At 39.3% G+C, this 13,373-nt stretch overlaps 2 protein-coding genes across 8 annotated transcripts in view; one reads left to right on the top strand and one right to left on the bottom strand.

Moving 5' to 3' along the window:
- FBXL2 (F-box and leucine rich repeat protein 2) overlaps window positions 1–6,917 on the top strand; it is a 176,424-nt gene extending 169,507 nt beyond the window's left edge. The window contains exon 17 of the mRNA XM_037890191.2: window positions 6,551–6,917. The gene's annotated coding sequence lies outside the window, so the exon portion shown is untranslated. The remainder of the gene's footprint in view (window positions 1–6,550) is intronic.
- UBP1 (upstream binding protein 1) overlaps window positions 1–13,373 on the bottom strand; it is a 60,736-nt gene that overhangs the window by 37,954 nt on the left and 9,409 nt on the right. For all 7 annotated transcript variants that reach the window (XR_005223963.2, XM_037890183.2, XM_007057234.4 and 4 more), the window contains exons 2-3: window positions 9,547–9,698; window positions 1,200–1,276 (exon numbers count right to left, since the gene is read on the bottom strand). Coding sequence is in view for 6 of the 7 variants with exons in the window: in XM_037890183.2 (XP_037746111.1) it covers window positions 1,200–1,276; window positions 9,547–9,698 (229 nt within the window). In the remaining variant the exon portion in view is untranslated. The remainder of the gene's footprint in view (window positions 1–1,199; window positions 1,277–9,546; window positions 9,699–13,373) is intronic.

Here is a 13,373-nt window from a genome sequence, read left to right as displayed (position 1 = left end):
CAAAGCTTCTAAGTAAAAGGGAAGTAGGAGCTCATGGAAGCCATCTCGGAATTAGGTCCAGAGACCTGCATGACTGATTGATCCTCTGGTGCCAGAGAAAGTATGCAGAGCTCTGTAAGCTACCTATGCCGGGCTCCTGCTGATGCCTGCTACTTTGCACTTTGCAAATTCCAAAGCCCTTTAACTGGCTTACAATAGAAAGCAAGTCTTCAATCTTAACTATGGAGCAGCTACCGTTCTCCCTAATAATGCTCAACTGTGATTAAAAAAAGTTAAGGACAGATATTACTACTTGTTATTCAGAGCAGACACTGTACAGTCACGATCAAAGTAATCAAAATAATGAAGTCTCTATCCCAAAGAGACTGAATCCTGCAAGATAGAAGATGGGTTGCAATGGAAATCTAAAGAGGTGAGACACCATTTAGGGTTTTTTAAAACTGCCTTCTTATGGGCCTTCCTATATACATATAGAATGTTTTTCTCTTCTGTCAGCAGGGCAGGTCAGTTGAAAGTAAAAACCAAATATGCAGACCAAAAGAATATCTGATTTTTAGAACCACCATCTTGATAGCATTCCTTCAAAATATGAACAGCTTCCATACCAGGGGAGACTACAAAGATTAGGACTGTTTAGTTTAGAAAAAAAGACAGGCAAATAAAATGGGATATGATAGCAGTCTAAACAAATATGACTAGTGTGGAAAAAGTGAATAGACAAATGTTATTTTCCCTTTCCCACAATGCAACAGCTTCCATAACCCTGATCATCTTTGTTGCTCTTCTCTGAACCTTTTCCAGTTCCACTATATCCTTTGAGATGGGGCGACTATAAGTGGACAGAGTATGCAACATGTGTGCACACCATGGATTTAAGATACCACTTAAGTGTTATGTCAAGTCACTCAGATTTGATTTTATCCAGCCATGTTAACTAGGAAAATACTTAATTTTCCTTTAATATTCCTTGGCTCTCAACCAGACTAAGCTATGAGGTTTTCAAACTGCAGGTTGTGACTGCTTCTACTTGCTTTATGGTTAGATTAAGAGGTTTGGGGGAGAAAGGGTTCCAAATTTTTTTCCTGTTGTAATGTGGAGTAAGAGTAGAAAAAAAGTTGAAAACCACTGGACTAACTTGGCAACCAGCAACAATCTCTCATTACTATTTTACTATTATCTAGAGAACAACTCTACTTCACCTTCACTAGCTTTCCACTGGTCTCCGGCATGTCTCCAATCTTCCGATTCTCTAGCATCCGTATTTCATAGGACTGACCTTTAGAGAAAAAAGTTTGTATCAATGATACGGTGACATATAAAGCCTCTCTCTCTGTTTAACGCAGAGAACATTTGGTTTATATTCAGCATGTTGTAGTAACATAAGGTTAAGGAACTCTCATAGGGAGTTTTCAGTTTCTAGCTGGTTGCATAAGAATAAATTGAAACTTTTACAGTATTGCTGAAACTACTGATACTTCCAAACCCTAGGTATCCTACTTTATGTCTAGTGCAAGTGTTTATTCCTATTTGGCAGAAAGGAACATAGACCACACCGAAAGCTGAATTCCTTTTTTATCTGAAATAGCTGAAAGGCAGTATGTTGATGACAAAATAGAATATTCTCACAAGTACCATGTATTCAAGTACCATGTATACCGTTTACAGCTGCATTTATGTACTGATTGCCTGTATTTTAACTTGCCTTAAACACATGCTGCCTATGGGGTAAAACCCCTTCCTATAACTTTCTAAAAGTGGCAGTCTTTAAAAGAGTTATTTCAATAAGCAAGAGCTTGATGAATCATGCTATGCTTTACTGAGTTTTTCTCAGTACAAAAGAAGCTAGGAGCAATTTATCTAAAACTGATAAGGAGCATTTTTCCTCCTAGACTGAAACACTACATATTTGGCAAGGCTAAATTTGTTCCTATTCAAGGAGGCAGGAGTAAACAGAAATCTTAAAAGGTTCACTAGGATGCACTGGATTTGCTCCACCATTTTGAGTTCTCCTAAACTTTCTTTATTCCCCAACATCAACTGCACAAACATATTTGCTGGCTTGTTTTACCAGATACCACCAGCAAAGGCTATAAGCGAAAAGCATCAGCTTTACATCCTTCATAAACAGTGAAAGAGCAGAACAAGTAATTTGAGAATCAATTCCTCATCCCACACTCATGCCGCTGCTCCATAACTTTTAGGAAGAAATTACTCCCGACTATGAGCTTCCAGTTAAAAAAGCATGACACTTAGTGTACACCAGAACCCTTTATTTTTTTATATATTTTCTACACACACATGCTGGTGGTCTTTCACATTGTAAGCACTTTATGATGTTGTGTGTACCAGAGAAGGAAAATGGAAAGCAGATCAAGCATTTGTTACAGTAAATCTAGTACTTTAAAATGTTACAGTATTCAGTAAATTGGAAAATGAATCCATACTATTCCTAAAAACAGTTTCCTTTCTTTCTTAAATACCCTTTGCTACCTCTTCTTTCAATCACACCTAGTAGTCTATTTTTTGTTGAAATCGAAGTCAAATGTATCTTTTTCTTTGTTCTAACAAAATTTCAGGCCAGGTCTACACATACAGCACTGCAATGGTGCAGCTGTACCTATACTGGGGGAATTTTATATAGAGTGTTTTGAGCACACATCCACTCATATAGTTAGAAGGGCACTGGGAGGAGCACTGGTCTTACTGGCTGCCTCTCCCTGTACTCCATCTCCACTCTTCATACCACCAGAGTAAAGGCAACATAACAAGAGGTCCCTGGGTCTATCAAACACACAAAAATCAAACCTTCCTTTGCCTTCACAGAAGCTATTAGGCAAGCAGTGTTAAGGAAGCCAAAGAACTTTGTTTTCATGCGGTATGCTTACCCTTCATAGCATTCACATGAAATCTGTGGATCAAACAACATTCTGGAGTCTATCCATCCAACCCACATCCTATTGCAAAGCACACAACTCAGAAAATTCCCACCTACAGCTCTAAGCCACTACCCTAACAGATTTACTCAGTGAATCTTAATTTTACCTCTTTCATCTGAGCCTTTCAAAATCCCAGGAGGCAATAACCAGGACTGTTTCAACATCTGAGGTTATGTCTACACTACAAAGTTAAGTTGACCTTAGTTCTGTTGACGTACAGCCACCGCTGTAATTAAACTGCTGTTGCATGTCCACACTATGCTCCTTATGTCAGTGGAGCGCATCCACAGTAGCAGCTCTTGCACTGACACAGAGAGCAGTGCACCGTGGGTAGCTATCCCACTGTGCAACTGGCCGCAGGTTGTTTTGGGAAGGGTTTGCAATGCCTCATGGGGACAGGCTCAATGTCACATGATGCAGGTTTCTCGATCCCATCATTTCATGGGCATCCTACTAGGTTTCTAGCTGATTTTCAACTGCTCTGGTAACCTGCAGGCCAGCCATCTCTGCCAGAAAGTACGGATCCTGCACTGTCCTTAATTATTTTGCTGAGTGTTATGAACACCAGGCTATAAAAGAGGAGCTCAACAGGGAGCTATCTGGCTGAGAGAGGCTTTGAAGGAGCATTTTAACAATGAACCACAGTAATATGTGTTGCTGTAGGGTGCTGAGCCTGGTATCGTTTGTTTGCATTGTGTTACCTCCTCCATCCATCAGAGTGTTAACCCTATGCAATTGACATCTGTTTGAAAATGTGAATGCCAGCGATGTCTGTTTTTACTTGTCCAGGGAACGTTAATTCTGTTTCTTTTCATTCTTCCTTAAAACCATGCCTCTTTTCCCAGAGGCAGAGGTTAAGCACCCCGACTGCTCCTCCCATCAACTCCACAACCCTGATCCCAGACTCCTCCTTGTAGGAGCAGCATGTCTGCAGCTCTGCACCACAGTGACTATTTGCCTTCTGCTATGCCTGCCGCAGCTCTGACTTTTTACACAGCGCCGCTGCATGTCCCTATTATAGGGCTTCTCCTCCAGTCCCCGAACAAGTTCCTGCGGCTGGAGCGGAGCTCTGCCTGCAGTGCCGCCTCTCCCCACAGACCCAGGGGATCCAGCACCTCCCGTATACTCCTGGCAGGAGCACGTTTGCTGCATGGAGCTGGCATGCTCAGCTGGGCAGTAGCTATATGAGCTCTCCACACCGAGCAAAGAGAGCAATTTCAAAGCTTCCTGTGGCTTTAAAAGGATAGGGGTGCATGCCTGTATACTGGCTGCAGAGCAGCGGAGTTCAAAACGGTGACCAGAAAGGTCACAGTGAGCATTGTGGGACACCTCCTGGAGGCCACATAGGGCAACATAAGCAACGCAGTGTCTACACTGACACTATGTCATCCTAAGTGCTTCGCCTCTTGTCAAGGTGGTTTTATTATGTCGGCACAGTAGAAGAGTAAAAACTAGCAGGAGGAACATTGCAGTGTGTACACCTCCATAGTTATGTCGACGTAGGCTGCCTTACGTTGCCTTAACTTTGTAGTGTAGGCAAGCCCGGAGAGGTTTCAGTCAGCACCAACTGAGAATCAGACTTGCCTATATCACCTTGTCAGCTGGTTGGGTTGGATGAAGCATTATGTAATTAAGAGTAAAGTCTGGGTTTATCTAAGGATTACGTTAGCAGATGCCATATCTAGCAGATTCAGGGCAAAACTTGCCATGCTTTGGCATTCCCTAACCACATATTCAGGACAACCAGTGATGTATGAAACTAAGACATAACTGACAATCAGCTAAATTCACGGCTCAGTTCCTTTGCTTAGATACTACAGTGACTGGTACCATATTAACACCCAAGATGCACAGAATTCACTTAGATTAATATCACTGAAAGTTTTAATGTATACTCACACCCAGTAATCTAATCAAACATTACACGTTACTACATTTACTCCAAAGAAGTCCAGGAGCAAAGCTTTTAGTGTTTGAATGTTGTTACACAGAAAATCAGACCATGTCGTCAAATACTGAGACTGACTGTGGCCAGTACCAGACGCTTCAAAGAAAAATGTAAGAACATTGCAATGGACAATTATGGAATAATTTTTCCATAGGAAGAAATTTTGTCTGAACCCTTTCAATTAGTGGTTGGTCTATCCCAGAAACTTTAATCAAGTATTTATAAAGACAAATAACTTTAAACATTTGGATTCCAAAACACTAGCTTAGAGGATCAAAAGAAATGTATGACTAGCCAACAAAGCTATTTACAAAACTACACAAAGCTGTAACAATTTATATTTCTTTTAGACTAAGCTCTTTAGGGCAAGGACCTCATATCTACTAACCTTGTGCAACACCTAGCACAACACAGCCCCTTCATAATATTGCCCATTGCTTTTATAATAAATTTAAGTATTTTCCTGAACTATTCATAAAAAAATTACATATATTCTTCATGGAGATACCAGTGATGGAAATGCAATCTGAAAGACCCAGACAAGATAGTCCCACACAAATTCCCTTTCACATTCCGTACTTAGAGCCCAAACAATGTACTCACATGTAAAATATTTTCTTAGAAGCATTTATTTCAGTTAAATCCTTCTTGATTATATGTGGCCCCTTCCATCTTGGAAGATCCAAAACAAATACATGCAGTACACACATACCCCACTCCAAATATTGTAAGGTCAGAAGGGAGCATTATGATCTAATCAGACCTCCTACATAACACAGAGAATATATTATGGTCTTGTATTCAAATCACGTAAAAACTGCTATTACTCTCAAGGTGCTTAAAACAAATACAGAGAGAGTAGGTTATAAATATAAACACCACAAGATGAGATCCATAGTGACCTTATTCATGTGGAAATCCGAAGATATCATCTGTCATCATGCCAGTATTAAATGTAGATACAGTCTACATACATAGATTCTGGCCTCAGACAGTTAAAAACATTTCTATCTACTAACTTGAATTTCAACAGCACAGTCTCATGCTACTTAAACATGTCCTAACACAAGCACTAAGATCAACTAACAGACATAGCAGGAATAAGAAGAACTGGAGCAGGGGATGAAGGCAAATATCAAAAAAAAGGAGAACAAGGAGCAGCACAGTGGTGGGTGTATCAGTCACTCACTTCAAACAAGGTTTCAAAATAAGTTTACTGCATTTATCAAGGTCTTTTAATAGCCTACTAGAAAGGTCATGAAAGGATAACTTTAGGTACACTAAAAAGGATTCCTGAAGGGACAAACTTGAGGGGAGGAGAGGGAATAACCTTGGAACTTACAAGATATTGTGAAGGTGAACCACCACTCAGAACAGTTTACCTTCACCCTTTCCGAAAACTGCAAGAGTAAAACGAACAGTTTACTTAGACCTCACACCAAAGGAAACTTCCTAACCCTGCTTGGTTGTTCTGTTACCCTTTTTAAATTTTAATAGATAGCATACAAAGATAAACTTACTACACAGAAGAATTTAGTAACAGTAAAACTGTCTCACATACAAACACAGAAGGCTGGTATCAGTGAATGGCAAAAAAAAAAAAAAAAAAAAAAGTCAAGACATTTTATTTATATAGAAATGCTGAACTCTGACAATTTGTTCACAGATTTAAAGCCTGTACCAGTTCACGCAGAATATTGGACCAAAACTGCAAAACCAACAAACAGCAAACAAATGGGAATATCACTGGAAACAAATCAAATTCTCCTTGCCTTTTCCTTTAATCAAAACAATAAGCACCAAATCATCATATGATGTGGAAATAACAAAATTCAAAAGGCTACCTTCTTGCAGCAAAAAGCATAAGGTATTAGTAGACTGCTAATGGCTTATATCAGTGGTTCTCAAACTTTTTTTTCACGGACCACTTGAAAATTGCCGAGGGTCTCGGTGGACCACCTATTGATCTTTCCAAATGCTGTTTATAATGTTGGCTAACTATTGTAAAGCGCTTTGGATAAAAGCGCTATATATATATAAAACAACTTTATAATTAACTTTTTTGTTCTACAAATAAAAGCACACAACTCATATTTTATTATCAGTAGTCTTACCTTTCTAATGCAACGGATGTACCCGCTCTCCCCTACTGCGGCAGCCCCTGAGCTGGGGCTGGGAAGGAGGCCGTCTCTCCCTGGCACCACAGCCCTGGAGCTGGGGAAAGTTGCCTCTTTCTCTGGCCGCCGCAGCCCTGCATGTCCCAGATTTCCCCCACTCTGTCTTCTCACCCCACTGCCCCCTCCCACCTACCCTTTATTGCCCTCCAAGGCCACCACCTCACCTTACACGTCTCTTCTCCAGGGTCCAGGCACCTGATTAGTGGAGCCATGCCTGTGCAGCTCCACTAATTAAGTGGGTGGCCCTTCATTCTCTTATGTGCGGCCGCCCAGACATGCACCTTAGAGGGAACTCTCCGTGGACCACCTGAATGGAGCTCACGGACCACAGTTTGAGAACCTCTGGCTTGTAGGTTTTATTTTTAACTTACCCACTATGGCAGCATTTCTTCCCTTAAGCTCAGCAAGAGAAAAACTTCCCAAGTTTGTCTACTCGCTGGTGAAGTTTAGTGGAAAGGCCTTCCCCAGATCTTTCTATCATAGGCTACTAGATAAAATGGCGAGACTCGCATGACAAATAATCTAACTGGCTTCCTATAAGTGAGACAGACAGTAAAGTACTTTATTTTGGTGTTATTGTGTAAACATTTGCCCAGATAGAACATTCTGCATTTACCTTTCACATATACGTTAGTCATAAATAGCTTTCCAAGACCTGACAGTAACCTACATTGTTACACAGATGTTTAAGCCCTGGCTAACTGCCATTTAAGATCACAATGATTTTAACTTTTGAAGTATCTCAAAAAACAAACACTCAATACAAACAGCCAAGTAACTAACCTAACCAACCATATATAAAAAAGGACACCACCTTAAAGTCTAGTCAATTTTTTCAATTTTAATTAAAATTAGTTTCAGATAGTAACATCTGTCCCTATGTCTCCTTCCCCATTTGGGGGCATTTACAAATCACATTTTCATACTCTTAAAAATGATGTCTCTTTCCTTTATTGTTGGGTGAAAAACCACACAAAGAAACTGATCAGCTAGAAAGGGGAGACAATTAAACCTATTATATATAAAAGGTTGTCAAATGCATGAAGTTAAAAAAATTGTGAAGTATCCCACCTATACCAAATCTTTCTATTTATATCCATTTTGAGTGCTACCTACAGGTACAAAAAAATTCACAGTATCCTTTAAAATGTGAAACAGCACTTCACTTTCACATTAGTAAGGTAGCAGGTCTTTTAAGCTTGATTTTCTAGTTCATTACATATAAATAAGCTTGACCTTTGTTTTCCATGAAGCAAAATAATTTCAGTATCTTTTTCCAACAACTTGCAGAGTCTCCTCTCAGTAGTGGTATTTCTTCTATCCCTACACATTCCCCTCCCAGAAGGATTCCCTCCGCCTTTAAACTTAAATTAATATTAAATTTTTAGATTTCTCTGGCTTTAGGTGCTCCTACTGCTTTGTAGCTACCAAAATACTTTTGTAGAGTAATACCTAAAAGATTACTTTACTGTTTTGGGTGCACTTTTAACCTTCTGGATGTTTAGTTACTACCCTCTGAATATATACTGGCTTCTCCAACTCCTCTGCCCCCAACCCTGAAATTTCATGATGCATTTTGTTACCACCTCTTCTTACCTGTTCTTAGATTGTCCCAGTGGTCTAGTACTTGGGCTTTAAGTTTAAGGTAGAAGGAGACTTCCTAGGAAGCCAATGGGGAACAGAACATTAAAATACGATCGGTAGTGGCAAGTCCTATCTGATCCCTATGTAGCGGTTGCGAAAGCCTTATTTTAGTAGCATCCTGTGCAGTCTTGAGTTACTCATCTAATGAGGATTTGCTTATGTATCCCTCCACAAGCAGAAACGCAGAATGACGAATCAGATATCTGTGACATCAATATCAAGATTTTCATAATTGGGTGCCTGTAGTTAGATGCCTGCCTACCTACCTCATTTTCTACAGTGTGAAGCACCAAGCAGCTCCCACTGAAGTCAACTTGAACATTAGACATGCTGTAAACTTTTTAGTAATGTCATAACAAAAGTGATAGAATACAGCCCCAGGCCACTTTCATCATATAACTGCAGACCAAAGAAATGATCCAACTGTAGGTTTTTGTTGTTGGTAAATTCAAGCAATTTGTATTAAACTATCAAAGAATATGTAGATAAAAGCAAATATGATGCAATGCACATTTATTTTTTTAATTAAAAAAATGCATATTTACATATTGCCCTTAGACCATAGTAAATTGCTGAAATGGACCTATGTCACAAGGGTCGGACATACTGGCATGCATGCCGGTCAGGAAAGACATAAGAGGAATACCATAAGCACTGCTAGATGTCACTGAAATTGACAGCCAAAGCTATAAGCTGTAAGCAGAAACCTCCCCCAGCACTCTTGGTCTTTCATTTTCACATGGAAATTCTAAAGATGAAGATACCATCCCTATACTTTCCAGCATCCCAACATTCATCAAGCTACATCCACGGTAAACATATGCAGAAGACGCATACTAACCTTGGTTCAAGTAAGTAAGAGTTTCATCATGCAATTTGACTGCTGGAGATGTTGCAGCACACATAACATATTGAAACGGTGGATGTTTGGTCTCACTGTCTGGTGGAAGGCTGGAATCTTCCTGCTTGAAAATTGGCAGTGCCAAAACATCACTGAAACAAAAACCCGACAATGTCAGTCTGAAAGAAGCATGCATTTATCTTACAAAACAAAGGAAAAATTAGAACCACCACCACCTTAGGAAAAATATTTTCAAAAAGCTGAGTGGATAAAAATCAATTAAAAAAAATCAGAAATATATTTAAATCAGATTTTTTAAAAATTAAATAGAGATTAAATTTTTAAAAATAAATCTATTTAAATGATAATCTATTATAAGGCCTACATTTACCATAATCTAATAATTTAAATTAAAATTAAAAAATATTAAGGCATACATGTCTGCTGCAAAGTTTTAAAGAAAGTCAAACCACTCAACTGATTGAAGTTACTGGCCAAGCCCCGGGAACCAGGGTTTGCTGAAGTGCTAAATCAGCTTTTGATAGCAGTAGCCTCTTGTGCAGGTTCAGAGAAAATGTTTTCTTCATTGCAGTTCATTTAACTAGTCACTGACTAGATTGGGGTGGCTAACCTGTGGCTCTGGAGCCACATGTGGTTCTTCAGAGGTTAATATGCGGCTGCTTGCATAGACGCTGACTCCAGGACTGGAGCTACAGACACCAACTTTCCAGTGTGCCAGGGAGTGCTCACTGTTCAACTCCCTGCTCTGCCCCAGGCCCTGCCCCCACTCTACCCTTTCCTCCAACGCCCCCGCCCCTTCCCCCAAACATGCTGTGCTCTCCCTCCTCCCCCATACCCCCCAGAGCCTCCTGCGCATGCAAAACAGCTGATCACAGCAGGCAGGAGGCATGGGGGAAGGGGGCGGAGCTGATGTGGGGCTGCTGACATATTATTGTGGCTCTTCGGCAACGTACATTGGTAAATTCTGGCTCCTTCTCAGGCTCAGGTTGGCCACCCCTGGACTAGATCGTTCAAAGTTAAGAAACTAAAGAGAGCTGATCCAGTGGAAAAACTTGTTTTCCCCTTCCAATGTATGAATAAAACTGAGGTGTATAGAAGAATGAGATCTGCTAGTTTTAGACTCTGGTGGAGCTGGACAAATGGAAGAGAGACACAGGAAGTTTCCCCCAAAACTACCAATGCAGATAAGACTAGGTCTAGAACTAGGGAGGGAGTCATGAGACCTGGTTTCTATTCTTTCATCTGCCACTAATATACTTTGACCTTCTGAAATCACTGGACTGCTCTGCTTCAGTTTCTCCATCTGGGAAGCAAGGTTAAGAGATTATGCCTACTTGAATGGTTCTATAAGATATATTGCTTATGGGTTCACACTCCTAAGTGAAAAAACTCTAAGCTCAAATTTCTAAAGCCATTATAGTTGGAATAAGAAGAGTTTTGTCACAGCGCCTACAATGCAACTTGTTATCTCAAGCACCTAAACCAACAGTCCCTTTCCTAGTGAAATTACTGCCAAACAGACAGAGACAAACAGAAACTATCTACATTATAAATTGGAAACAGGCTGTAACCAAGTTCCTGGAGGTTCTATTAGAAGTACAGCACAGACAAGGTTTAAAGGGACAAGTAACGAGTGAAACTTCAGCAGCCAAAGACAGTAAGAAGGGTTACTGGAGGAAGTTAGGACGCCAAGCTTCAAAGTTAACATCAAGAAAGAAAGAAGTTTGTGGCCTGCTTTACTGTACGTACACTAAATTGGTAAGATGATTTACCTTGCCAGTGTGGCAATCACAGACAATACGGCTAAGAAAATACAAAAGAATCCAACTGAAGGCTCCTGTTCTGCCCATAATTTTGAACAAAGGTTGGTGGCAGTCACTTAGACACATCTAGGTGAATCTTCCTACTCAGGCCATCTTCAATATGGATGCAGCTACCAAGCATGTATTTTCATTTAAGCGTTTAGTAAATTCTGCTGATTCTTGTCTAAAACAGCCAACTCTAGGTATATAAAGGCTTTCCCAGATCAAGAAAAGGAACAGAAAGCGATGAAAGAAAATACATTAGAATCTCAGAATTACAAACACCAGAACTGCAAACTGACCAGAAAAAAAAAAAAAAAAAAAAACAAACACAGTACAGTACTGTGTTAAACGTAAACTACTAAAAAAAAGGAAAGCAGCATTTTCTTCTGCATAGTAGAGTTTCAAAGCTGTATTAAATCAATGTTCAGTTGTAAAAATTTTTGAAAGAAAAGCCACAACATTTTGTTCAGAGTTGCGAACAACCTCCATATCCGAGGTGTTCATAACTTTGAGGTTCTACTGTAATGGAAAGTGTTTAACTCAAGATATCTTTAGACCATTAGTTTAAAAGCTGAAAACAGATGGAGAGACGCCATCTGCCCCACAATCCGCAAGGATATCCCATAAGGCATGCAATCCTTTTGAGGGGAAATGGAAGGCAAAAACAACAATATCCAGGTAACAGTAACCTCACACTCAGAACTGAAAAAAGTTCAGATAATTTTAGAATCTAGAGGTGCCATATTAAAAAAAATTATTGTTGCAAGGTAGCAACTTGTGCCATTGTTAAAATATTGCTCACATACACATGGTCTACATATAGTGGAAAGCACCTTTCAGGAAAAGATGTATTATTTCAAATATGTTGAAGGCCAGAAGGGCCCATTTATGATACTCTACTCTGATCTGCTGCACAACACAGGTCTCAGAAATTTACTCCATAATTCTTGCAACAAAGCCATAACTTCTGATTAAGCCACAGCTTCTTTTTTAAAAAGACTATTTTGTTTTAAAGACTTCAAGTGACGGAGAATCCACTACACTTTCAGTTATTTGTTCAAATAGATAATTACCATCACTTAAACACATCTTGTTTTCTACCTGCAAGAGATGGCGATTAACAATATACAACTACTGTTTGAGATCTATCAGTTAGCAACTTTTTAAAATTCATTTAATATGTACTACATTGTTTTTTGTGCTGAGGAATTATCAGAAGCCGAGAATCTGGCATTTGGTGCTGACAATGTCAGAATCCAGGAACCAATGCTTACCAGTGGCAAAGAGCTTCTAAATAATTAAAGGTAAACTGGATAAATCCAATGAAAATTTAGTTAAGCCCAGAAAATACAAACTGAATGCCTCCAGCAGCCAGACAGTACAGATGTAGGTTAATAGCTTAGCTTTAAAAATAAAACAAAGAAGATACTTAGAAGGAAGCTCCTTCTCCCACCCCCCCAAGGTAAATTAAATTAATTTCCTTGTATAAGCCTTCCATACTCTGGTTAGTGGTGGCATTCAGTATGCATCCATGCATGAATTGTTTTTGTTTTAGCTTTACAAATCGCCTTTAAGGCTAGCTGCTATTCAAATTTTTCTCCACAATAATTGAGGAAGCAATGCTATTTACCACTCACAGTTTTTATGACTGAATATTCCCACAGGTTTTATTTAACGCAGAGACGGGGTTGGAAACCATGCCCACATGGAAAGAATCCATAACTTCATAGACCAGTAAACCTCAGTTACAATTTGTAAGAGTCTGGCTAAAAAAAAAAAAAATTGCTAACGCTTTTAGGAAGGACTGGTTTAAATCAAAGTGATTTAAATTGCCAATTATAATAATGATTTAAACCAGCAAGCAGAAACCTTGATATAAGCCTTCATTTTTAATCTCTTTTTACATTTGCACTTTTTAATTTTTCTAAAGAAAAGTTCATTCTCATTTGTTAATCATTAAAACGTTGCTTTGCAATTAAATTTAACTAACTTCACACTAAG

The sequence above is a fragment of the Chelonia mydas genome, chromosome 2, assembly GCF_015237465.2.
Source record: "Chelonia mydas isolate rCheMyd1 chromosome 2, rCheMyd1.pri.v2, whole genome shotgun sequence".
Classification (NCBI taxonomy): domain Eukaryota; kingdom Metazoa; phylum Chordata; order Testudines; family Cheloniidae; genus Chelonia; species Chelonia mydas.
The sequence above is the reverse complement of the archived record's forward strand: the minus strand, read 5'-3'. Positions and strand labels throughout refer to the sequence as shown.